Consider the following 27,122-nt stretch of genomic DNA (forward strand, 5'->3'; position numbering starts at 1 on the left):
GATATTTGACATCACAACAGAGAGATGAATCTGGCATTGATATCTGACATCACAACAGAGAGACGAATCTGGAATTAATATCTGACATCACAACAGAGAGACGAATCTGGCATTAATATCTGACATCACAACAGAGAGACGAATCTGGCAATGATATTTGACATCACAACAGAGAGATGAATCTGGCATTAATATCTGACATCACAACAGAGAGACGAATCTGGCAATGATATTTGACATCACAACAGAGAGATGAATCTGGCATTAATATCTGACATCACAACAGAGAGACGAATCTGGCATTAATATCTGACATCACAACAGAGAGACGAATCTGGCATTGACATTTGATATCACAACAGAGAGACTGGATGTCAATGTCAGAAAGATGACTGATGTCAGAACCCTCTAAATCTTGTAATTTACAGATGGTAAATGGCCTGTATTTGCATAGCGCTTTACTAGTCCCTAAGGACCCCAAAGCACTTTACACATCCAGTCATCCACCCATTCACACACTGGTGATGGCAGCTACATTGTAGCCACAGCCACCCTGGGGCGCACTGACAGAGATATTTAATTCCAAATGATTTGACTGCATCATTGCGTCTTTGAGTTATGACCCAAACTCTCTATCAACTTTGTGAATAAATTCACGTCCCCCTGTGACCTCATAATTACACCACAGTTCAGATGGCATGAATGAGTCATGAGGTCACACCAACAGTGACAACATCAGCAGTGACATCACTAAAGTTGCCAGGTGAGTCCATAAATAGAACCCGTGACGTGGAGCAGGTACCGCCGTTTTGGACAATGCCACGACGCAGGTATAGACGCAGACATGCGAGGTCTTCTCGCCCCGTTCGCAGACACAAGAGACCCCACAAGGCCTCGGGTGTCCGCAGACGTGGGAGAAGATACCGTCGCAGACATTAGACAATCTCAATAAACATGTAGGATGAACATCAAAACTTTGGTCCAATCAAGTTTTTTTTAGATAACATATGTTGTTGTTGTTCTGTGTGTGTTTGTTATCAATGTTGTGAAAAAAAGTTAAGCTTAGTAAGCCATCAAGCACTGATCACTCGTAGAAGAGCACCAATAGGAGACAGAACTAATTAGAAGGTGTTATTATTCAGTCTGTACATCGAATAGAAGGCACTAACCACAAGGTGATCTTCAATTCATCTCTGTGTGAATGTGAACGGGGCGAGAAGACCCCCACTAACTGCATGTCCCTAGACTGTGGGAGGAAGCTCGAGAGAACATCCAGACTCCACACAAAGACCCCGGCCTGATGAGGCTAGGGTCCTGAGTTCGATACCCTAAACTGAACGCAGGACAGAGGAAGGGATGGGTGATGTTCATGTGTGCCCAGGTGTATGATGTGGCTCTTTGTCTGTGACTGGTTGGCTGTCCCAGCCCTGGCCCTTCATGTATTTCAGTAATGTCCTTTTCTCCCGTCTCGTTTCCATGTTTTTCCCTTGTGACCCATTCCTTCTGTCACGTGTGTTTCCCCCCCAGCCATCATGTTCTGCTTGTGCTTAGTTATGTCCATGTCTTATCTCCTGTCCCCTTTTCCCTCTGTATGTATTCACAGTGTACATGTTCCTCGTCGGCTCGTCATGCTAAGTCTGCGTGTCTTATTCCGTCATGTGTCATGTATCACTCCAAATCTCACTGACTTTAACTAATAATAACTGTTTGCTGAGTGTTATGTCTAAAAGGTATTGCACAATCGCCTCTAGTAGAGGATCAGGTTTGTTTTCCACTGATAATGGATTTTAACATGACTGACCAATGATTGTGGAGCACGTCAATGTAGGATCTTATAAATACAACGAGCAAACTTAAATGTTTTAAAATGTTCAAAATATTAATATATTATATTTCTGAAGTATGACGGAAGGAAAAAGTTACATTTTTTTCATATTTTAAAAAAAAATCCATGGGTTTAATGGGTCCATCATCACTATATTGAGGGCCTTGTATAATAGCCCAACTGCAAAAGTAAAGATTAACGGTGAACTTTCAGATGCTTTCAAGCTTGAAAGGTCCACAAGACAAGGATGCCCACTGAGTCCACTCTTATTTGCTATTTTTATAGAGCCATTGGCTGAAAGGATTAGGCAGAATGGTAACATAAAAGGGATTAATATCACTGGAAGTGAGCAGAAATTGGCCTTGTTTGCAGATGACATTTTGGTTTACTTATCAAAACCTACCGAATCACTTATGGAGCTCATGTCAGTGTTAAAGGAGTATGGGCTATACTCGGGATATAAATTGAATATACAAAAAACACAAGTTCTTAGTAGCTTTTATAGCCCTCCCCAGAATCTGCTCAACAAATACAAACTAAGCTGGGACAAAAGAACTATCAAATATCTGGGCATAAACTTATCAATGGATATAACTAGCTTGGAAGAAATCAACTACCCCCTACTTAAAAAAGATATCATGCTAAATATTAGCAGATGGTCTATCTAAGCATTTCTTCTAGAGTGGACATCATAAAAATGAATATGCTCCCAAAGATATTAAACTTATTCCAGTCTGTTTCTATAGAAAACCCTGATAGATACTTTGTAGAGTGGGATAGGACCCTCTCAAGATTTATATGGGCGGGTAAAAAGCCAAGAGTTAAGTTCAAAACACTTCAGCTTCCCAAAGATAAAGGAGGATTAGGCATCCCTTGCCTACAGGATTACTACAGGGCAACACAAATAAGAAATCTGGTGGGCTGGTGTAAACCTGGATACTGTTCAACAGAGACACGAATCTGGCATTGATATCTGACATCACAACAGAGAGACGAATTTGGCATTGATATTTGACATCACAACAGAGAGACGAATCTGGCATTAATATTTGACATCACAACAGAGACACGAATCTTTCATTGATATTTGACATCACAACAGAGAGACGAATCTGGCATTGATATCTGACATCACAACAGAGAGACGAATTTGGCATTGATATCTGACATCACAACAGAGAGACGAATTTGGCATTGATATTTGACATCACAACAGAGACACGAATCTTTCATTGATATTTGACATCACAACAGAGAGACGAATCTGGCATTGATATCTGACATCACAACAGAGAGGCGAATCTGGCATTGATATCTGACATCACAACAGAGAGGCGAATCTGGCATTGATATCTGACATCACAACAGAGAGACGAATCTGGCATTGATATCTGACATCACAACAGAGAGACGAATCTGGCATTGATATCTGACATCACAACAGAGAGATGAATTTGGCATTGATATCTGACATCACAACAGAGAGACGAATCTGGCATTGATATCTGACATCACAACAGAGAGATGAATTTGGCATTGATATCTGACATCACAACAGAGAGACGAATCTGGCATTGATATCTGACATCACAACAGAGAGATGAATTTGGCATTGATATCTGACATCACAACAGAGAGATGAATTTGGCATTGATATCTGACATCACAACAGAGAGATGAATTTGGCATTGATATCTGACATCACAACAGAGAGATGAATTTGGCATTGATATCTGACATCACAACAGAGAGACGAATCTGGCATTGATATCTGACATCACAACAGAGAGATGAATTTGGCATTGATATCTGACATCACAACAGAGAGACGAATCTGGCATTGATATCTGACATCACAACAGAGAGATGAATTTGGCATTGATATTTGACATCACAACAGAGAGACGAATCTGGCATTGATATCTGACATCACAACAGAGAGATGAATTTGGCATTGATATCTGACATCACAACAGAGAGACGAATCTGGCATTGATATCTGACATCACAACAGAGAGACGAATTTGGCATTGATATCTGACATCACAACAGAGAGACGAATTTGGCATTGATATTTGACATCACAACAGAGAGACGAATCTGGCATTGATATCTGACATCACAACAGAGAGATGAATTTGGCATTGATATCTGACATCACAACAGAGAGACGAATCTGGCATTGATATCTGACATCACAACAGAGAGACGAATCTGGCATTGATATCTGACATCACAACAGAGAGACGAATCTGGCATTAATATTTGACATCACAACAGAGAGACGAATCTGGCATTAATATTTGACATCACAACAGAGAGACGAATCTGGCATTGATATCTGACATCACAACAGAGAGACGAATCTGGCATTAATATCTGACATCACAACAGAGAGACGAATCTGGCATTAATATCTGACATCACAACAGAGAGACGAATTTGGCATTGATATCTGACATCACAACAGAGACACGAATCTGGCATTGATATTTGACATCACAACAGAGAGACGAATCTGGCATTAATATCTGACATCACAACAGAGAGACGAATCTGGCATTGATATTTGACATCACAACAGAGAGACGAATCTGGCATTAATATCTGACATCACAACAGAGAGACGAATCTGGCATTAATATTTGACATCACAACAGAGAGACGAATCTGGCATTGATATTTGACATCACAACAGAGAGACGAATCTGGCATTAATATTTGACATCACAACAGAGAGACGAATCTGGCATTGATATTTGACATCACAACAGAGAGACGAATCTGGCATTAATATCTGACATCACAACAGAGAGACGAATCTGGCATTAATATTTGACATCACAACAGAGAGACGAATCTGGCATTGATATTTGACATCACAACAGAGAGATGAATCTGGCATTGATATTTGACATCACAACAGAGAGACGAATCTGGCATTGATATTTGACATCACAACAGAGAGACGAATCTGGCATTGATATTTGACATCACAACAGAGAGATGAATCTGGCATTGATATTTGACATCACAACAGAGAGACGAATCTGGCATTGATATTTGACATCACAACAGAGAGACTGGATGTCAATGTCAGAAAGATGACTGTGATGTCAGAACCCTCTAAATCTTGTAATTTACAGATGGTAAATGGCCTGTATTTGCATAGCGCTTTACTAGTCCCTAAGGACCCCAAAGCACTTTACACATCCAGTCATCCACCCATTCACACACTGGTGATGGCAGCTACATTGTAGCCACAGCCACCCTGGGGCGCACTGACAGAGATATTTAATTCCAAATGATTTGACTGCATCATTGCGTCTTTGAGTTATGACCCAAACTCTCTATCAACTTTGTGAATAAATTCACGTCCCCCTGTGACCTCATAATTACACCACAGTTCAGATGGCATGAATGAGTCATGAGGTCACACCAACAGTGACAACATCAGCAGTGACATCACTAAAGTTGCCAGGTGAGTCCATAAATAGAACCCGTGACGTGGAGCAGGTACCGCCGTTTTGGACAATGCCACGACGCAGGTATAGACGCAGACATGCGAGGTCTTCTCGCCCCGTACGCAGACACAAGAGACCCCACAAGGCCTCGGGTGTCCGCAGACGTGGGAGAAGATACCGTCGCAGACATTAGACAATCTCAATAAACATGTAGGATGAACATCAAAACTTTGGTCCAATCAAGTTTTTTTTAGATAACATATGTTGTTGTTGTTCTGTGTGTGTTTGTTATCAATGTTGTGGAAAAAAGTTAAGCTTAGTAAGCCATCAAGCACTGATCACTCGTAGAAGAGCACCAATAGGAGACAGAACTAATTAGAAGGTGTTATTATTCAGTCTGTACATCGAATAGAAGGCACTAACCACAAGGTGATCTTCAATTCATCTCTGTGTGAATGTGAACGGGGCGAGAAGACCCCCACTAACTGCATGTCCCTAGACTGTGGGAGGAAGCTCGAGAGAACATCCAGACTCCACACAAAGACCCCGGCCTGATGAGGCTAGGGTCCTGAGTTCGATACCCTAAACTGAACACAGGACAGAGGAAGGGATGGGTGATGTTCATGTGCGCCCAGGTGTATGATGTGGCTCTTTGTCTGTGACTGGTTGGCTGTCCCAGCCCTGGCCCTTCATGTATTTCAGTAATGTCCTTTTCTCCCGTCTCGTTTCCATGTTTTTTGACATCACAACAGAGAGACGAATCTGGCATTGATATCTGACATCACAACAGAGAGACGAATCTGGCTTTGATATTTGACATCACAACAGAGAGACGAATCTGGCTTTGATATCTGACATCACAACAGAGAGACGAATCTGGCTTTGATATCTGACATCACAACAGAGAGACGAATCTGGCATTGATATCTGACATCACAACAGAGAGACGAATCTGGCTTTGATATCTGACATCACAACAGAGAGACGAATCTGGCTTTGATATCTGACATCACAACAGAGAGACGAATCTGGCATTAATTTCTGACATCACAAAAGAGAGACGAATCTGGCATTAATATTTGACATCACAACAGAGAGACGAATTTGGCATTAATATTTGACATCACAACAGAGAAGCGAATCTGGCATTAATATTTGACATCACAACAGAGAGACGAATCTGGCATTGATATTTGACAACACAACAGACAGACGAATCTGGCATTAATTTCTGACATCACAAAAGAGAGACGAATCTGGCATTAATTTCTGACATCACAACAGAGAGACGAATCTGGCATTGATATTTGACATCACAACAGAGAGACGAATCTGGCATTAATTTCTGACATCACAACAGAGAGACGAATTTGGCATTAATATTTGACATCACAACAGACAAGCGAATCTGGCATTGATATCTGACATCACAACAGAGAGACGAATCTGTCATTGATATCTGACATCACAACAGAGAGACGAATCTGGCATTGATATCTGACATCACAACAGAGAGACGAATCTGGCATTGATATTTGACATCACAACAGAGAGACGAATCTGGCATTGATATTTGACATCACAACAGAGAGATGAATCTGGCATTAATTTCTGACATCACAACAGAGAGACGAATTTGGCATTAATATTTGACATCACAACAGAGAGACGAATCTGGCATTGATATTTGACATCACAACAGAGAGACGAATCTGGCATTAATATTTGACATCACAACAGAGAGACGAATCTGGCATTGATATTTGACATCACAACAGAGAGACGAATCTGGCATTGATATCTGACATCACAACAGAGAGACGAATCTGGCATTAATATCTGACATCACAACAGAGAGACGAATCTGGCATTGATATTTGACATCACAACAGAGACACGAATCTGGCATTAATATTTGACATCACAACAGAGACACGAATCTGGCATTAATATTTGACATCACAACAGAGAGACGAATCTGGCATTGATATTTGACATCACAACAGAGAAGCGAATCTGGCATTGATATTTGACATCACAACAGAGAGACGAATCTGGCATTGATATCTGACATCACAACAGAGAGACGAATCTGGCATTGATATTTGACATCACAACAGAGAGACGAATCTGGCATTGATATTTGACATCACAACAGAGAGACGAATCTGGCATTGATATTTGACATCACAACAGAGAGACGAATCTGGCATTAATATTTGACATCACAACAGAGAGATGAATCTGGCATTGATATTTGACATCACAACAGAGACACGAATCTGGCATTGATATCTGACATCACAACAGAGAGACGAATCTGGCATTGATATCTGACATCACAACAGAGAGACGAATCTGGCATTGATATCTGACATCACAACAGAGAGACGAATTTGGCATTGATATTTGACATCACAACAGAGAGACGAATCTGGCTTTGATATCTGTCATCACAACAGAGAGACGAATCTGGCATTAATTTCTGACATCACAACAGAGAGACGAATCTGGCTTTGATATCTGACATCACAACAGAGAGACGAATCTGGCATTAATATTTGACATCACAACAGAGAGACGAATTTGGCATTAATATTTGACATCACAACAGAGAGACGAATCTGGCATTGATATTTGACATCACAACAGAGAGACGAATCTGGCATTGATATCTGACATCACAACAGAGAGACGAATCTGGCATTGATATCTGACATCACAACAGAGAGACGAATCTGGCATTGATATCTGACATCACAACAGAGAGACGAATTTGGCATTGACATTTGACATCACAACAGAGAGACGAATCTGGCATTGATATCTGACATCACAACAGAGAGACGAATTTGGCATTGACATTTGACATCACAACAGAGAGACGAATCTGGCATTAATATCTGACATCACAACAGAGAGATGAATCTGGCATTAATTTCTGACATCACAACAGAGAGATGAATCTGGCATTAATTTCTGACATCACAACAGAGAGACGAATCTGGCATTAATATCTGACATCACAACAGAGAGATGAATCTGGCATTAATTTCTGACATCACAACAGAGAGACGAATCTGGCATTGATATTTGACATCACAACAGAGAGACGAATTTGGCATTAATATTTGACATCACAACACAGAAGCGAATCTGGCATTAATATTTGACATCACAACAGAGAGACGAATCTGGCATTGATATTTGACATCACAACAGAGAGATGAATCTGGCATTAATATTTGACATCACAACAGAGAAGCGAATCTGGCATTAATTTCTGACATCACAACAGAGAGACGAATCTGGCATTAATATTTGACATCACAACAGAGAGACGAATTTGGCATTAATATTTGACATCACAACACAGAAGCGAATCTGGCATTAATTTCTGACATCACAACAGAGAGACGAATCTGGCATTAATATTTGACATCACAACAGAGAGACGAATTTGGCATTAATATTTGACATCACAACACAGAAGCGAATCTGGCATTAATATTTGACATCACAACAGAGAGACGAATCTGGCATTGATATTTGACATCACAACAGAGAGATGAATCTGGCATTAATATCTGACATCACAACAGAGAGACGAATCTGGCATTGATATCTGACATCACAACAGAGAGACGAATCTGGCATTGATATCTGACATCACAACAGAGAGACGAATTTGGCATTAATATTTGACATCAGAACAGAGAGACGAATTTGGCATTAATATTTGACATCACAACAGAGAAGCGAATCTGGCATTGATATTTGACATCACAACAGAGAGACGAATCTGGCATTGATATCTGACATCACAACAGAGAGACGAATCTGGCATTAATATCTGACATCACAACAGAGAGACGAATCTGGCATTGATATCTGACATCACAACAGAGAGACGAATCTGGCATTAATATCTGACATCACAACAGAGAGACGAATCTGGCATTAATATCTGACATCACAACAGAGAGACGAATCTGGCATTGATATCTGACATCACAACAGAGAGATGAATCTGGCATTAATTTCTGACATCACAACAGAGAGACGAATTTGGCATTAATATTTGACATCACAACAGAGAGACGAATCTGGCATTGATATCTGACATCACAACAGAGAGACGAATCTGGCATTGATATCTGACATCACAACAGAGAGACGAATCTGGCATTGATATCTGACATCACAACAGAGAGACGAATCTGGCATTAATATCTGACATCACAACAGAGAGACGAATCTGGCATTGATATCTGACATCACAACAGAGAGACGAATCTGGCATTAATATCTGACATCACAACAGAGAGACGAATCTGGCATTGATATCTGACATCACAACAGAGAGACGAATCTGGCATTGACATTTGATATCACAGCAGAGAGACTGGATGTCAATGTCAGAAAGATGACTGATGTCAGAACCCTCTAAATCTTGTAATTTACAGATGGTAAATGGCCTGTATTTGCATAGCGCTTTACTAGTCCCTAAGGACCCCAAAGCACTTTACACATCCAGTCATCCACCCATTCACACACTGGTGATGGCAGCTACATTGTAGCCACAGCCACCCTGGGGCGCACTGACAGAGATATTTAATTCCAAATGATTTGACTGCATCATTGCGTCTTTGAGTTATGACCCAAACTCTCTATCAACTTTGTGAATAAATTCACGTCCCCCTGTGACCTCATAATTACACCACAGTTCAGATGGCATGAATGAGTCATGAGGTCACACCAACAGTGACAACATCAGCAGTGACATCACTAAAGTTGCCAGGTGAGTCCATAAATAGAACCCGTGACGTGGAGCAGGTACCGCCGTTTTGGACAATGCCACGACGCAGGTATAGACGCAGACATGCGAGGTCTTCTCGCCCCGTTCGCAGACACAAGAGACCCCACAAGGCCTCGGGTGTCCGCAGACGTGGGAGAAGATACCGTCGCAGACATTAGACAATCTCAATAAACATGTAGGATGAACATCAAAACTTTGGTCCAATCAAGTTTTTTTTAGATAACATATGTTGTTGTTGTTCTGTGTGTGTTTGTTATCAATGTTGTGGAAAAAAGTTAACAACTCCCCCACTAACCGCATGTCCCTAGACTGTGGGAGGAAGCTCGAGAGAACATCCAGACTCCACACAAAGACCCCGGCCTGATGAGGCTAGGGTCCTGAGTTCGATACCCTAAACTGAACGCAGGACAGAGGAAGGGATGGGTGATGTTCATGTGTGCCCAGGTGTATGATGTGGCTCTTTGTCTGTGACTGGTTGGCTGTCCCAGCCCTGGCCCTTCATGTATTTCAGTAATGTCCTTTTCTCCCGTCTCGTTTCCATGTTTTTCCCTTGTGACCCATTCCTTCTGTCACGTGTGTTTCCCCCCCAGCCATCATGTTCTGCTTGTGCTTAGTTATGTCCATGTCTTATCTCCTGTCCCCTTTTCCCTCTGTATGTATTCACAGTGTACATGTTCCTCGTCGGCTCGTCATGCTAAGTCTGCGTGTCTTATTCCGTCATGTGTCATGTATCACTCCAAATCTCACTGACTTTAACTAATAATAACTGTTTGCTGAGTGTTATGTCTAAAAGGTATTGCACAATCGCCTCTAGTAGAGGATCAGGTTTGTTTTCCACTGATAATGGATTTTAACATGACTGACCAATGATTGTGGAGCACGTCAATGTAGGATCTTATAAATACAACGAGCAAACTTAAATGTTTTAAAATGTTCAAAATATTAATATATTATATTTCTGAAGTATGACGGAAGGAAAAAGTTACATTTTTTTCATATTTTAAAAAAAAATCCATGGGTTTAATGGGTCCATCATCACTATATTGAGGGCCTTGTATAATAGCCCAACTGCAAAAGTAAAGATTAACGGTGAACTTTCAGATGCTTTCAAGCTTGAAAGGTCCACAAGACAAGGATGCCCACTGAGTCCACTCTTATTTGCTATTTTTATAGAGCCATTGGCTGAAAGGATTAGGCAGAATGGTAACATAAAAGGGATTAATATCACTGGAAGTGAGCAGAAATTGGCCTTGTTTGCAGATGACATTTTGGTTTACTTATCAAAACCTACCGAATCACTTATGGAGCTCATGTCAGTGTTAAAGGAGTATGGGCTATACTCGGGATATAAATTGAATATACAAAAAACACAAGTTCTTAGTAGCTTTTATAGCCCTCCCCAGAATCTGCTCAACAAATACAAACTAAGCTGGGACAAAAGAACTATCAAATATCTGGGCATAAACTTATCAATGGATATAACTAGCTTGGAAGAAATCAACTACCCCCTACTTAAAAAAGATATCATGCTAAATATTAGCAGATGGTCTATCTAAGCATTTCTTCTAGAGTGGACATCATAAAAATGAATATGCTCCCAAAGATATTAAACTTATTCCAGTCTGTTTCTATAGAAAACCCTGATAGATACTTTGTAGAGTGGGATAGGACCCTCTCAAGATTTATATGGGCGGGTAAAAAGCCAAGAGTTAAGTTCAAAACACTTCAGCTTCCCAAAGATAAAGGAGGATTAGGCATCCCTTGCCTACAGGATTACTACAGGGCAACACAAATAAGAAATCTGGTGGGCTGGTGTAAACCCGGATACTGTTCAACAGAGAGATGAATCTGGCATTGATATCTGACATCACAACAGAGAGACGAATCTGGCATTGATATCTGACATCACAACAGAGAGACGAATCTGGCATTGATATCTGACATCACAACAGAGAGACGAATCTGGCATTGATATTTGACATCACAACAGAGAGACGAATCTGGCATTGATATTTGACATCACAACAGAGAGACGAATCTGGCATTGATATCTGACATCACAACAGAGAGACGAATCTGGCATTGATATCTGACATCACAACAGAGAGACGAATCTGGCTTTGATATTTGACATCACAACAGAGAGACGAATCTGGCTTTGATATTTGACATCACAACAGAGAGACTGGATGTCAATGTCAGAAAGATGACTGTGATGTCAGAACCCTCTAAATCTTGTAATTTACAGATGGTAAATGGCCTGTATTTACATAGCGCTTTACTAGTCCCTAAGGACCCCAAAGCACTTTACACATCCAGTCATCCACCCATTCACACACTGGTGATGGCAGCTACATTGTAGCCACAGCCACCCTGGGGCGCACTGACAGAGATATTTAATTCCAAATGATTTGACTGCATCATTGCGTCTTTGAGTTATGACCCAAACTCTCTATCAACTTTGTGAATAAATTCACGTCCCCCTGTGACCTCATAATTACACCACAGTTCAGATGGCATGAATGAGTCATGAGGTCACACCAACAGTGACAACATCAGCAGTGACATCACTAAAGTTGCCAGGTGAGTCCATAAATAGAACCCGTGACGTGGAGCAGGTACCGCCGTTTTGGACAATGCCACGACGCAGGTATAGACGCAGACATGCGAGGTCTTCTCGCCCCGTTCGCAGACACAAGAGACCCCACAAGGCCTCGGGTGTCCGCAGACGTGGGAGAAGATACCGTCGCAGACATTAGACAATCTCAATAAACATGTAGGATGAACATCAAAACTTTGGTCCAATCAAGTTTTTTTTAGATAACATATGTTGTTGTTGTTCTGTGTGTGTTTGTTATCAATGTTGTGAAAAAAAGTTAAGCTTAGTAAGCCATCAAGCACTGATCACTCGTAGAAGAGCACCAATAGGAGACAGAACTAATTAGAAGGTGTTATTATTCAGTCTGTACATCGAATAGAAGGCACTAACCACAAGGTGATCTTCAATTCATCTCTGTGTGAATGTGAACGGGGCGAGAAGACCCCCACTAACTGCATGTCCCTAGACTGTGGGAGGAAGCTTGAGAGAACATCCAGACTCCACACAAAGACCCCGGCCTGATGAGGCTAGGGTCCTGAGTTCGATACCCTAAACTGAACGCAGGACAGAGGAAGGGATGGGTGATGTTCATGTGCGCCCAGGTGTATGATGTGGCTCTTTGTCTGTGACTGGTTGGCTGTCCCAGCCCTGGCCCTTCATGTATTTCAGTAATGTCCTTTTCTCCCGTCTCGTTTACATGTTTTTTGACATCACAACAGAGAGACGAATCTGGCATTGATATCTGACATCACAACAGAGAGACGAATCTGGCTTTGATATCTGACATCACAACAGAGAGACGAATCTGGCTTTGATATCTGACATCACAACAGAGAGACGAATCTGGCATTAATATTTGACATCACAACAGAGAAGCGAATCTGGCATTAATATTTGACATCACAACAGAGAGACGAATCTGGCATTGATATTTGACATCACAACAGAGAGACGAATCTGGCATTAATTTCTGACATCACAACAGAGAGACGAATCTGGCATTAATATTTGACATCACAACAGAGAGACGAATCTGGCTTTGATATCTGACATCACAACAGAGAGACGAATCTGGCTTTGATATCTGACATCACAACAGAGAGACGAATCTGGCATTAATATTTGACATCACAACAGAGAGACGAATCTGGCATTGATATTTGACATCACAACAGAGAGACGAATCTGGCATTAATTTCTGACATCACAACAGAGAGACGAATTTGGCATTAATATTTGACATCAGAACAGAGAGACGAATTTGGCATTAATATTTGACATCACAACAGAGAGACGAATCTGGCATTAATATTTGACATCACAACAGAGAGACGAATCTGGCATTAATATCTGACATCACAACAGAGAGACGAATCTGGCATTAATATTTGACATCACAACAGAGAGACGAATTTGGCATTAATATTTGACATCAGAACAGAGAGACGAATTTGGCATTAATTTCTGACATCACAACAGAGAGACGAATCTGGCATTAATATTTGACATCACAACAGAGAGACGAATTTGGCATTGATTTCTGACATCACAACAGAGAGACGAATCTGGCATTAATATTTGACATCACAACAGAGAAGCGAATCTGGCATTAATATTTGACATCAGAACAGAGAGACGAATCTGGCATTAATATTTGACATCACAACAGAGAAGCGAATCTGGCATTGATATTTGACATCACAACAGAGAGACGAATTTGGCATTGATATCTGACATCACAACAGAGAGACGAATCTGGCATTGATATCTGACATCACAACAGAGAGACGAATCTGGCATTAATATTTGACATCACAACAGAGAGACGAATTTGGCATTAATATTTGACATCACAACAGAGAAGCGAATCTGGCATTGATATTTGACATCACAACAGAGAGACGAATCTGGCATTGATATCTGACATCACAACAGAGAGACGAATCTGGCATTGATATCTGACATCACAACAGAGAGACGAATCTGGCATTGATATTTGACATCACAACAGAGAGACGAATTTGGCATTAATATTTGACATCACAACAGAGAAGCGAATCTGGCATTGATATCTGACATCACAACAGAGAGACGAATCTGGCATTGATATCTGACATCACAACAGAGAGACGAATCTGGCATTAATATCTGACATCACAACAGAGAGACGAATCTGGCATTGATATCTGACATCACAACAGAGAGACGAATTTGGCATTGATATTTGACATCACAACAGAGAAGCGAATCTGGCATTGATATCTGACATCACAACAGAGAGACGAATCTGGCATTGATATCTGACATCACAACAGAGAGACGAATCTGGCATTGATATCTGACATCACAACAGAGAGACGAATCTGGCATTGACATTTGACATCACAACAGAGAGACGAATCTGGCATTGATATCTGACATCACAACAGAGAGACGAATCTGGCATTGATATCTGACATCACAACAGAGAGACGAATCTGGCTTTGATATCTGACATCACAACAGAGAGACGAATCTGGCATTGATATCTGACATCACAACAGAGAGACGAATCTGGCTTTGATATCTGACATCACAACAGAGAGACGAATCTGGCTTTGATATCTGTCATCACAACAGAGAGACGAATCTGGCATTAATATCTGACATCACAACAGAGAGACGAATCTGGCATTAATATTTGACATCACAACAGAGAGACGAATTTGGCATTAATATTTGACATCACAACAGAGAGACGAATCTGGCATTGATATTTGACATCACAACAGAGAGATGAATCTGGCATTAATTTCTGACATCACAACAGAGAGACGAATCTGGCATTAATATTTGACATCACAACAGAGAGACGAATTTGGCATTAATATTTGACATCACAACACAGAAGCGAATCTGGCATTAATATTTGACATCACAACAGAGAGACGAATCTGGCATTGATATTTGACATCACAACAGAGAGACGAATCTGGCATTAATTTCTGACATCACAACAGAGAGACAAATCTGGCATTAATATTTGACATCACAACAGAGAGACGAATCTGGCATTAATTTCTGACATCACAACAGAGAGACGAATCTGGCATTGATATCTGACATCACAACAGAGAGACGAATCTGGCATTGATATCTGACATCACAACAGAGAGACGAATCTGGCATTAATTTCTGACATCACAACAGAGAGATGAATCTGGCATTAATTTCTGACATCACAACAGAGAGACGAATCTGGCATTAATATCTGACATCACAACAGAGAGACGAATCTGGCATTAATATCTGACATCACAACAGAGAGATGAATCTGGCATTAATTTCTGACATCACAACAGAGAGACGAATTTGGCATTAATATTTGACATCACAACAGAGAGACGAATCTGGCATTAATATCTGACATCACAACAGAGAGACGAATCTGGCATTAATATCTGACATCACAACAGAGAGACGAATCTGGCATTGATATCTGACATCACAACAGAGAGATGAATCTGGCATTGATATCTGACATCACAACAGAGAGACGAATCTGGCAATGATATTTGACATCACAACAGAGAGATGAATCTGGCATTGATATCTGACATCACAACAGAGAGACGAATCTGGAATTAATATCTGACATCACAACAGAGAGACGAATCTGGCATTAATATCTGACATCACAACAGAGAGACGAATCTGGCAATGATATTTGACATCACAACAGAGAGATGAATCTGGCATTAATATCTGACATCACAACAGAGAGACGAATCTGGCAATGATATTTGACATCACAACAGAGAGATGAATCTGGCATTAATATCTGACATCACAACAGAGAGACGAATCTGGCATTAATATCTGACATCACAACAGAGAGACGAATCTGGCATTGACATTTGATATCACAACAGAGAGACTGGATGTCAATGTCAGAAAGATGACTGATGTCAGAACCCTCTAAATCTTGTAATTTACAGATGGTAAATGGCCTGTATTTGCATAGCGCTTTACTAGTCCCTAAGGACCCCAAAGCACTTTACACATCCAGTCATCCACCCATTCACACACTGGTGATGGCAGCTACATTGTAGCCACAGCCACCCTGGGGCGCACTGACAGAGATATTTAATTCCAAATGATTTGACTGCATCATTGCGTCTTTGAGTTATGACCCAAACTCTCTATCAACTTTGTGAATAAATTCACGTCCCCCTGTGACCTCATAATTACACCACAGTTCAGATGGCATGAATGAGTCATGAGGTCACACCAACAGTGACAACATCAGCAGTGACATCACTAAAGTTGCCAGGTGAGTCCATAAATAGAACCCGTGACGTGGAGCAGGTACCGCCGTTTTGGACAATGCCACGACGCAGGTATAGACGCAGACATGCGAGGTCTTCTCGCCCCGTTCGCAGACACAAGAGACCCCACAAGGCCTCGGGTGTCCGCAGACGTGGGAGAAGATACCGTCGCAGACATTAGACAATCTCAATAAACATGTAGGATGAACATCAAAACTTTGGTCCAATCAAGTTTTTTTTAGATAACATATGTTGTTGTTGTTCTGTGTGTGTTTGTTATCAATGTTGTGAAAAAAAGTTAAGCTTAGTAAGCCATCAAGCACTGATCACTCGTAGAAGAGCACCAATAGGAGACAGAACTAATTAGAAGGTGTTATTATTCAGTCTGTACATCGAATAGAAGGCACTAACCACAAGGTGATCTTCAATTCATCTCTGTGTGAATGTGAACGGGGCGAGAAGACCCCCACTAACTGCATGTCCCTAGACTGTGGGAGGAAGCTCGAGAGAACATCCAGACTCCACACAAAGTCCCCGGCCTGATGAGGCTAGGGTCCTGAGTTCGATACCCTAAACTGAACGCAGGACAGAGGAAGGGATGGGTGATGTTCATGTGTGCCCAGGTGTATGATGTGGCTCTTTGTCTGTGACTGGTTGGCTGTCCCAGCCCTGGCCCTTCATGTATTTCAGTAATGTCCTTTTCTCCCGTCTCGTTTCCATGTTTTTCCCTTGTGACCCATTCCTTCTGTCACGTGTGTTTCCCCCCCAGCCATCATGTTCTGCTTGTGCTTAGTTATGTCCATGTCTTATCTCCTGTCCCCTTTTCCCTCTGTATGTATTCACAGTGTACATGTTCCTCGTCGGCTCGTCATGCTAAGTCTGCGTGTCTTATTCCGTCATGTGTCATGTATCACTCCAAATCTCACTGACTTTAACTAATAATAACTGTTTGCTCAGTGTTATGTCTAAAAGGTATTGCACAATCGCCTCTAGTAGAGGATCAGGTTTGTTTTCCACTGATAATGGATTTTAACATGACTGACCAATGATTGTGGAGCACGTCAATGTAGGATCTTATAAATACAACGAGCAAACTTAAATGTTTTAAAATGTTCAAAAAATTAATGTATTAAATTTCTGAAGTATGACGGAAGGAAAAAGTTACATTTTTTTCATATTTTAAAAAAAAATCCATGGGTTTAATGGGTCCATCATCACTATATTGAGGGCCTTGTATAATAGCCCAACTGCAAAAGTAAAGATTAACGGTGAACTTGCAGATGCTTTCAAGCTTGAAAGGTCCACAAGACAAGGATGCCCACTGAGTCCACTCTTATTTGCTATTTTTATAGAGCCATTGGCTGAAAGGATTAGGCAGAATGGTAACATAAAAGGGATTAATATCACTGGAAGTGAGCAGAAATTGGCCTTGTTTGCAGATGACATTTTGGTTTACTTATCAAAACCTACCGAATCACTTATGGAGCTCATGTCAGTGTTAAAGGAGTATGGGCTATACTCGGGATATAAATTGAATATACAAAAAACACAAGTTCTTAGTAGCTTTTATAGCCCTCCCCAGAATCTGCTCAACAAATACAAACTAAGCTGGGACAAAAGAACTATCAAATATCTGGGCATAAACTTATCAATGGATATAACTAGCTTGGAAGAAATCAACTACCCCCTACTTAAAAAAGATATCATGCTAAATATTAGCAGATGGTCTATCTAAGCATTTCTTCTAGAGTGGACATCATAAAAATGAATATGCTCCCAAAGATATTGTACTTATTCCAGTCTGTTTCTATAGAAAACCCTGATAGATACTTTGTAGAGTGGGATAGGACCCTCTCAAGATTTATATGGGCGGGTAAAAAGCCAAGAGTTAAGTTCAAAACACTTCAGCTTCCCAAAGATAAAGGAGGATTAGGCATCCCTTGCCTACAGGATTACTACAGGGCAACACAAATAAGAAATCTGGTGGGCTGGTGTAAACCCGGATACTGTTCAACAGAGAGACGAATCTGGCATTGATATTTGACATCACAACAGAGAGACGAATCTGGCATTAATATTTGACATCACAACAGAGACACGAATCTTTCATTGATATTTGACATCACAACAGAGAGACGAATCTGGCATTGATATTTGACATCACAACAGAGAGACGAATCTGGCATTGATATCTGACATCACAACAGAGAGACGAATCTGGCATTGATATCTGACATCACAACAGAGAGGCGAATCTGGCATTGATATCTGACATCACAACAGAGAGACGAAGCTGGCATTGATATCTGACATCACAACAGAGAGACGAATCTGGCATTGATATCTGACATCACAACAGAGAGACGAATCTGGCATTGATATCTGACATCACAACAGAGAGGCGAATCTGGCATTGATATCTGACATCACAACAGAGAGACGAAGCTGGCATTGATATCTGACATCACAACAGAGAGGCGAATCTGGCATTGATATCTGACATCACAACAGAGAGACGAATCTGGCATTGATATCTGACATCACAACAGAGAGACGAATTTGGCATTGATATTTGACATCACAACAGAGAGACGAATCTGGCATTGATATCTGACATCACAACAGAGAGATGAATTTGGCATTGATATCTGACATCACAACAGAGAGACGAATCTGGCATTGATATCTGACATCACAACAGAGAGACGAATTTGGCATTGATATTTGACATCACAACAGAGAGACGAAGCTGGCATTGATATCTGACATCACAACAGAGAGACGAATCTGGCATTGATATCTGACATCACAACAGAGAGATGAATTTGGCATTGATATCTGACATCACAACAGAGAGACGAATCTGGCATTGATATCTGACATCACAACAGAGAGACGAATCTGGCATTGATATCTGACATCACAACAGAGAGACGAATCTGGCATTGATATTTGACATCACAACAGAGAGACGAATCTGGCATTAATATTTGACATCACAACAGAGAGACGAATCTGTTGTGATGTGTGTGTGTGTGTGTGTGTGTGTGTGACAGAGAGAGAGAGAGTGATGTCAAATATCAATGAATCTGGCATTGATATTTGACATCACAACAGAGAGATGAATCTGGCATTGATATTTGACATCACAACAGAGAGACGAATCTGGCATTGATATTTGACATCACAACAGAGAGACTGGATGTCAATGTCAGAAAGATGACTGTGATGTCAGAACCCTCTAAATCTTGTAATTTACAGATGGTAAATGGCCTGTATTTGCATAGCGCTTTACTAGTCCCTAAGGACCCCAAAGCACTTTACACATCCAGTCATCCACCCATTCACACACTGGTGATGGCAGCTACATTGTAGCCACAGCCACCCTGGGGCGCACTGACAGAGATATTTAATTCCAAATGATTTGACTGCATCATTGCGTCTTTGAGTTATGACCCAAACTCTCTATCAACTTTGTGAATAAATTCACGTCCCCCTGTGACCTCATAATTACACCACAGTTCAGATGGCATGAATGAGTCATGAGGTCACACCAACAGTGACAACATCAGCAGTGACATCACTAAAGTTGCCAGGTGAGTCCATAAATAGAACCCGTGACGTGGAGCAGGTACCGCCGTTTTGGACAATGCCACGACGCAGGTATAGACGCAGACATGCGAGGTCTTCTCGCCCCGTTCGCAGACACAAGAGACCCCACAAGGCCTCGGGTGTCCGCAGACGTGGGAGAAGATACCGTCGCAGACATTAGACAATCTCAATAAACATGTAGGATGAACATCAAAACTTTGGTCCAATCAAGTTTTTTTTAGATAACATATGTTGTTGTTGTTCTGTGTGTGTTTGTTATCAATGTTGTGGAAAAAAGTTAAGCTTAGTAAGCCATCAAGCACTGATCACTCGTAGAAGAGCACCAATAGGAGACAGAACTAATTAGAAGGTGTTATTATTCAGTCTGTACATCGAATAGAAGGCACTAACCACAAGGTGATCTTCAATTCATCTCTGTGTGAATGTGAACGGGGCGAGAAGACCCCCACTAACTGCATGTCCCTAGACTGTGGGAGGAAGCTCGAGAGAACATCCAGACTCCACACAAAGACCCCGGCCTGATGAGGCTAGGGTCCTGAGTTCGATACCCTAAACTGAACGCAAGACAGAGGAAGGGATGGGTGATGTTCATGTGTGCCCAGGTGTATGATGTGGCTCTTTGTCTGTGACTGGTTGGCTGTCCCAGCCCTGGCCCTTCATGTATTTCAGTAATGTCCTTTTCTCCCGTCTCGTTTCCATGTTTTTCCCTTGTGACCCATTCCTTCTGTCACGTGTGTTTCCCCCCCAGCCATCATGTTCTGCTTGTGCTTAGTTATGTCCATGTCTTATCTCTTCCAGTCTGCAAGTTGCATCCACAGGCAAGATTAATATACCCCTTCAAAGTGTTTTTTTTTTTCTTTTCTCTTGATATTCATTAAGCACTCTTTAGTTGTGTGTTTCAGCTCTCAGACTGATATTTATGCCCCATGATTAGCACTGTTAATGTGTTTGGTATCCAGGGAGCACATCCAGTGTTGGGGTGCCTGGTTATGATCCTCTCACTCATCCAGCCTATCGGGGCCTTGCTGCGCTGCGGACCACAACATCACCTGTATGTATCCATCTGTGTGTGTTTAATTAATATACTATATCATGCCTATACACATTTAAGAATACTCTGTTCAAATATTATTTAAAAAAAATTAAAAATGGCCTCACTTTTTTTTTCTCTACAATTATTTAACAAATTTTGAAAACACGATAAACCAAAGGAATGGGGCAGTACATGCTTAATGACTAAATGCACTGCTCACTCGGCAAAGTGAGGTTATAAAGTTATTTGATAACCCTAAGAGTTGTATTCATACTTCAGCCATAAAAGTTTTTAAAATTTCAAACTTTTGCAAAGTGTAGCCTGCATGTGCTTTATCAGAGCACACTTTCACACTGAAACACCAAGTAGGAAACTAATTTGCACATGACTCGTGAAAGTTATTCCTTCCTCTTAGTAATAATGGTGCTTTTAATAAATATAGCCTGGTTGTAGCTTTGGAGGCCAGACTCAGTAAATGAAATATTTTTTAAGTGAAATATAGATTTAGTAAAATTGTATGTTCAGTAATGATACTTGTTTTCATAAATTGGATGCAGGAGAAATCTTAGACAAGAACTTCAGAAGCTGATGATTTTATAGTTCTTCTCTTTTCTTTGATAGGAGGTATCTGTTCAACTGGACACATTTTTTAAATGCGGTGGTAATAAAATCTATAGCTGGTAAGCTTGTGTTTTACTTCATTCTACCATCTTGCATATATGCTAACATTTTCAATAGCAGACACACTGTCACCCATGCTGCTCGTCTTAAAATGCCTGCTTCTTTGTGTCACACAGTGGCAGCCATATTTACAGGCCTGGACAGGATTGACAGTGATGATGGGTGGCTATTGAAAGTGATGGGTGGCTTCTTTGCCTGGGAAGTTCTCTTCATCATCATTTTGGAGGTCCATGATTGGGTAGTTAAACACAGAGGTAAGCCTTTTTTTTTGCATTTCAGTGATGAAGGAAAAAATCATCACTACCCATATACACTTTAATGACAAAAACCAATCTAGACCCAACAGTCCATTTGCACGGTGAAGAGCCACCTGATCAGTTCAGCAGCATTTAGCTGACTGAGCGAAGAGTATAACCCCTGTACACCTCAGAATGTGGTTGGATGGGTAAAATAAACAGCACTGTATCACAAGATTTTCTGTGTATAACACAGCAGCATCAAATATTGGTATTTATGAATTGATGAGTGAAAACGCGTAAGAATGTCTCAATGGTAGTCTGCTGGAACAAAAGCTGTTACACTTTAACTGTGCTGAAGTACAGCGACAAAGGAATCTTTATCTTTCGATTTATTAAATGCATGAAAATACTCTGGGAATACCTTCCACGCTCCTCCTGCGGGAAACAATAGCGGCAGCAGTCAGGACACTGAACAATGGCAGGCATACACTACACGACCAAAACCTAAACTGGGTAACTAACGTGGAGTCCCAAGCAATGATCCCGCGTCGGTGGGAGCTCCAAGACTCTCTTAAGTAGCTCCCCCGACGAGGCCTGATCAGCAGCAGGTGTGTGGCTTCGGGTGTGGCCAGTCCCCTTGCAGGGCCACACCCTCCAGGCCTGACGCCGCCTATAAACAAGTGCTCAGCCATCCACACACACATATACACAAGCACAGGGAAGGGGGAGCAACACCAAAATACACAGCAATAATAATAATAATAATATAATACATGACTGCTCAGGGATCCTGGGTCGCCCAGTCCCAGGACCCTGACAATATTGGTATTTATGAATTGATGAGTGAAAACGCGTAAGAATGTCTCAATGGTAGTCTGCTGGAACAAAAGCTGTTACACTTTAACTGTGCTGAAGTACAGCGACAAAGGAATCTTTATCTTTCGATTTATTAAATGCATGAAAATACTCTGGGAATACTATACACGAAGGCTCAGCTCATGCACCACCAACCTAATGTTATCAGAGAGAACTTGCATTGAAATGTCTCAACTGAGACTATCCAATTTTGGACACGTGTAGTTTGACAATGCTGTGGCTCAATGTGTGGCTCAGTCACACAAATTATTAAAAAAAAATATGATCACAACCTCTTTGTGTCTACAAAAACTGGTTAATGTTTGGTGATTTTTAAAAAATGTTTTACCCCCCCGTGCCGCACACACTTTCCATGACCAATGGCAACTTGACATGCTAAATGTTTACATAGAGCTTCCAGCACATTGTTATCGTTCTGAAAGTTGTTGTTTTTTTGTTTTTTTTCAATCACCACAACTACTCAACTCGACTCAATTTTATTTAAATTGATTTCAAATTGTTCTTCTTCTGTTAAAGCTTAAAACTAATATCATAACTCAACCTGTATAAATAAAATGATTAAAAACATAGCTGACTGCTTTAGTTCACTTCAGTTAATGTGCCCTGCAATATTTCACTGTTCTTTGCTCTGGGTTTCAGATGATACTGCTGATCAAATGGAATCAGCATTGGTAAGCTGAAAGAAATATAAAAGCAAGCAATCACTGATTGCCACGAGATGGAGTATTTCTAATATAATTTTACTTTTTTTGTCAGGTCAAAGGTGACAGTTGCCTGATCGCTGTGTACCTTCTGGGAAACCTTTGCTTTTTGGTGGCACTTCTGGTTGGAATTGGAGAAAAATGAGCAGCAGCAGAATCTTCCAGAGTGTTTCCCTGTAGTTTTGTTGAATTTTATCATCAATTTTAACATACTTGATGAGAGACTGCACTGGAAATTCAGACCCACTGATCCATCAGTTGGCGAATCCTGGAAAGTTTCTCAGTAATGTCTTTAAAAAATATTACTTATGTTTTTTTTCTCTTTTGCTTTTAGTTGATAATTAAGGTGTACTTTCAATCAGCATTCAATTTCACTGGGCCAAGCATTACTGTCGTGTGTGTGTGTGTGTGTATAATATGTCTCACAGTTGCAAAGAAAGAAGTAGTTTCAGTCGCCTTTAGCCTCCACTCTGGCTGCCAGGTAAACCAGTTTCATTTTACAAGCTGGTTACATTTTTTAAGCCAAACAGCAATTTTGTATTAAAAAGTACTTTTAACAATTTTTCCTTTTACATTTTTAAATCAGGTCAACTCGACCCACATCATAATGGGAGGGTTAAAGCCCTTTTCACACATTAACATCTGTTAATATGACAGCATCTATGTATGAATCTGCACCTTTGTCACTTTCATTTGAAAAAAAAAAAACTGTCATTGATTCAGCTCCTGAACTTCCCATTTAATGTACATTTTTTCATATATTTCTAATAATCTTGCTGTCAATAACAACTGACAATAAGACAACAAATTTTTAACTTCATTAAATTGAAAATTATGTATGTCAGTGTAGTAGTGTTAAATGCTTACCAGGTTCAGATGCAAATGAAGAAACTCCACTCAGGCAAGTCTGCTGGACCAGATGGAGTGAGTCCCCTCAAGGCCTGTGCCCCCCAGCTTTGTGGAGTCTTCCATAAACTGTTCATGCTGAGTCTGAAGAGGGTCCCAGTGCTGTGGAAGACATCAAGCCTCGTCCCTGTACCAAAGACGCCACGTCCCAGCGGCCCCCAGGATTACAGGCCTGTGACACTGACCTCCCACATCATGAAGACCCTGGAAAGGCTCATCCTGGACCAGATCTCACCCATTGTCAGACCACATCAGGATCCCATTCAATTTGCTTACCAGCCCCGTCTCACAGGACGCCATCATCTATCTGCTCAATCGTGTCTACATCCACCCGGACCAGCCGGCGAGCACTGTGAGGTTCATGTTTTTCTTTTTACTTTTCCAGTGCTTGGTGATAAGCTAACAGCGATGCAGGGGGATGCTTCTCTAGTGTCCTGGATTGTTGATTACCTGACAGGAAGACCACAATATGTGCGTCTTCCACATTGTGTGTCTGACAAGGTAATCAGCAACACAGGAGCACCATAAGGGACCATCCTCTCCCCCTTCCTCTTCACCCTCTACACCACAGACTTCAGCCGCTGCACAGAGACCTGCATCTTCAGAAGTTTTGATGTAAATTTGTAAGTTTTGATGTAAGTAAATTTGCGGTCAATTTAGACTCAATTCAAAATCTCCTACTTGGGACGAACACTAAATGTAAATAGCTGACTTTCTAAATAAACCTATCCATCTTTGCAAGGTCAATTTTTGCTTTCATTAAATTCCAAATGTTTAGCCATAATTAGCTTAGCTGTCCTACTCTTGTTACTGCTCTTTCCTACTGCTGTTACAATCAAATGAACATCTCTGCAAAGATAAATTAGCTGAGACCTTAGGTTGATGGTAGTTACTAGCAAACACAGAAACGTACATACACTATATAGTACAGTTCTATGATACATCACCAAATAGAACAATTTGTGGCAATGCAGACAAGCAGAGAAACAGTTTAATTCGTTTAATTTGTTCACTTGATCGGAGGTGTGTTTCCTGCAGATATACAACATCGGATCTCAATGATTTTAAATGAGTAAAAGCCCTTGTGCGTTTAACCGGATTATTTATACCTTTAACATTCCAGCTTATAAAACGAAGAGCAGATGACTTTGCGAGCTTGCCATTCAGGTACCAAAATGCAGGTGCAGAAAAAATATGTCCCAACCTCTGGAATAATAAATCTTTCGTGCTTGAATCGATACGGTCCAATATCCTCTTTTCAGAGCTAGCAATAGCTCTCATAATCTCACTCATGTCATGGGGTGGTGCCTCCGGTCTGTCCTCAGCATGGTCCTGTCAGGATCTGACGGCGCCCTGACCGGTCGACCTGCCTGTGTGTGTGTGTGTGTGTGTGTGTGTGTGTGTGTGCGTTCACCCAGGGATTGACGGAGGATTTACGGACACTAAGGAAGCACTTGGAGGAGAGACGGGCACTCACTACTAGGGCTGGGTATCGTCACTGATTTCTAGAATCGATTCAATTCCGATTCACAAGGTCCCGAATCGATTCGATCCACGATTCGATTTAATTCGATTCGATTCGATTTAAATCTGGGAAATTTTGACAGTCAGAAATATTATAATTCAGATCAGTACATTTACATATTTTTGTATCAATAAAAAGGAAGCTGACACACGCAAGACTTTATCAAAGGTGTAAGCATCACAGCAGATGCCTTTGTGTCAAAGTAGCTGAAGATAAAACACAGAAAAACATGAAGGTGGTTTTCCTGGCCTGGGATTTTATAAAAATATTCTGCAGTACATCAAAAACGAAAGAAAACCATTAATCAACATATGAACATTACCTCTGAAGTTACAGAGGTTTTATTAGAGACACGGTTAAGCGTTTTGCATTTTGAATAATTTTAAAAAGTTTAAATTTGTTCAGTATTGAACAGCAGAAATGAGGTTTTCTTTTCGGAAGAATGTAAAAGGGAAAAAAACAGCGGCCGACAGCGCTGTAAACAACGGTAGACTTGTGCATAACAAGCAAGCGAATAATGAAGAAAGGGAAACTG

The 27,122-nt window shown here is 40.9% G+C and overlaps 1 protein-coding gene across 1 annotated transcript; it reads left to right on the forward strand.

The window, feature by feature from the left end:
- Positions 1-21,576: 21,576 nt before the first annotated feature.
- LOC112435600 (putative ferric-chelate reductase 1) lies at positions 21,577-26,325 on the forward strand. Its single transcript, XM_076890255.1, has 5 exons — positions 21,577-21,677; positions 22,281-22,339; positions 22,457-22,594; positions 24,095-24,126; positions 24,212-26,325. The coding sequence occupies exons 1-5, from the start codon at positions 21,616-21,618 to the stop codon at positions 24,299-24,301; spliced, it is 381 nt and encodes a 126-aa protein (XP_076746370.1). The 5' UTR covers positions 21,577-21,615; the 3' UTR covers positions 24,302-26,325.
- Positions 26,326-27,122: the final 797 nt, after the last annotated feature.

The sequence above is a fragment of the Maylandia zebra genome, linkage group LG11 (assembly GCF_041146795.1).
Source record: "Maylandia zebra isolate NMK-2024a linkage group LG11, Mzebra_GT3a, whole genome shotgun sequence".
In the NCBI taxonomy this organism is placed as follows: domain Eukaryota; kingdom Metazoa; phylum Chordata; class Actinopteri; order Cichliformes; family Cichlidae; genus Maylandia; species Maylandia zebra.

Excerpts from the sequence above, each read along its gene's own strand:
- LOC112435600 (XM_076890255.1), top strand. The coding sequence starts at position 21,616 with ATGATCCTCTCACTCATCCAGCCTATCGGGGCCTTGCTGCGCTGCGGA. Across the intron at positions 21,678-22,280 it reads TGCGGACCACAACATCACCT|GAGGTATCTGTTCAACTGGA; the intron begins GTATGTATCCAT and ends TTTCTTTGATAG. Across the intron at positions 22,595-24,094 it reads TTGGGTAGTTAAACACAGAG|ATGATACTGCTGATCAAATG; the intron begins GTAAGCCTTTTT and ends TCTGGGTTTCAG.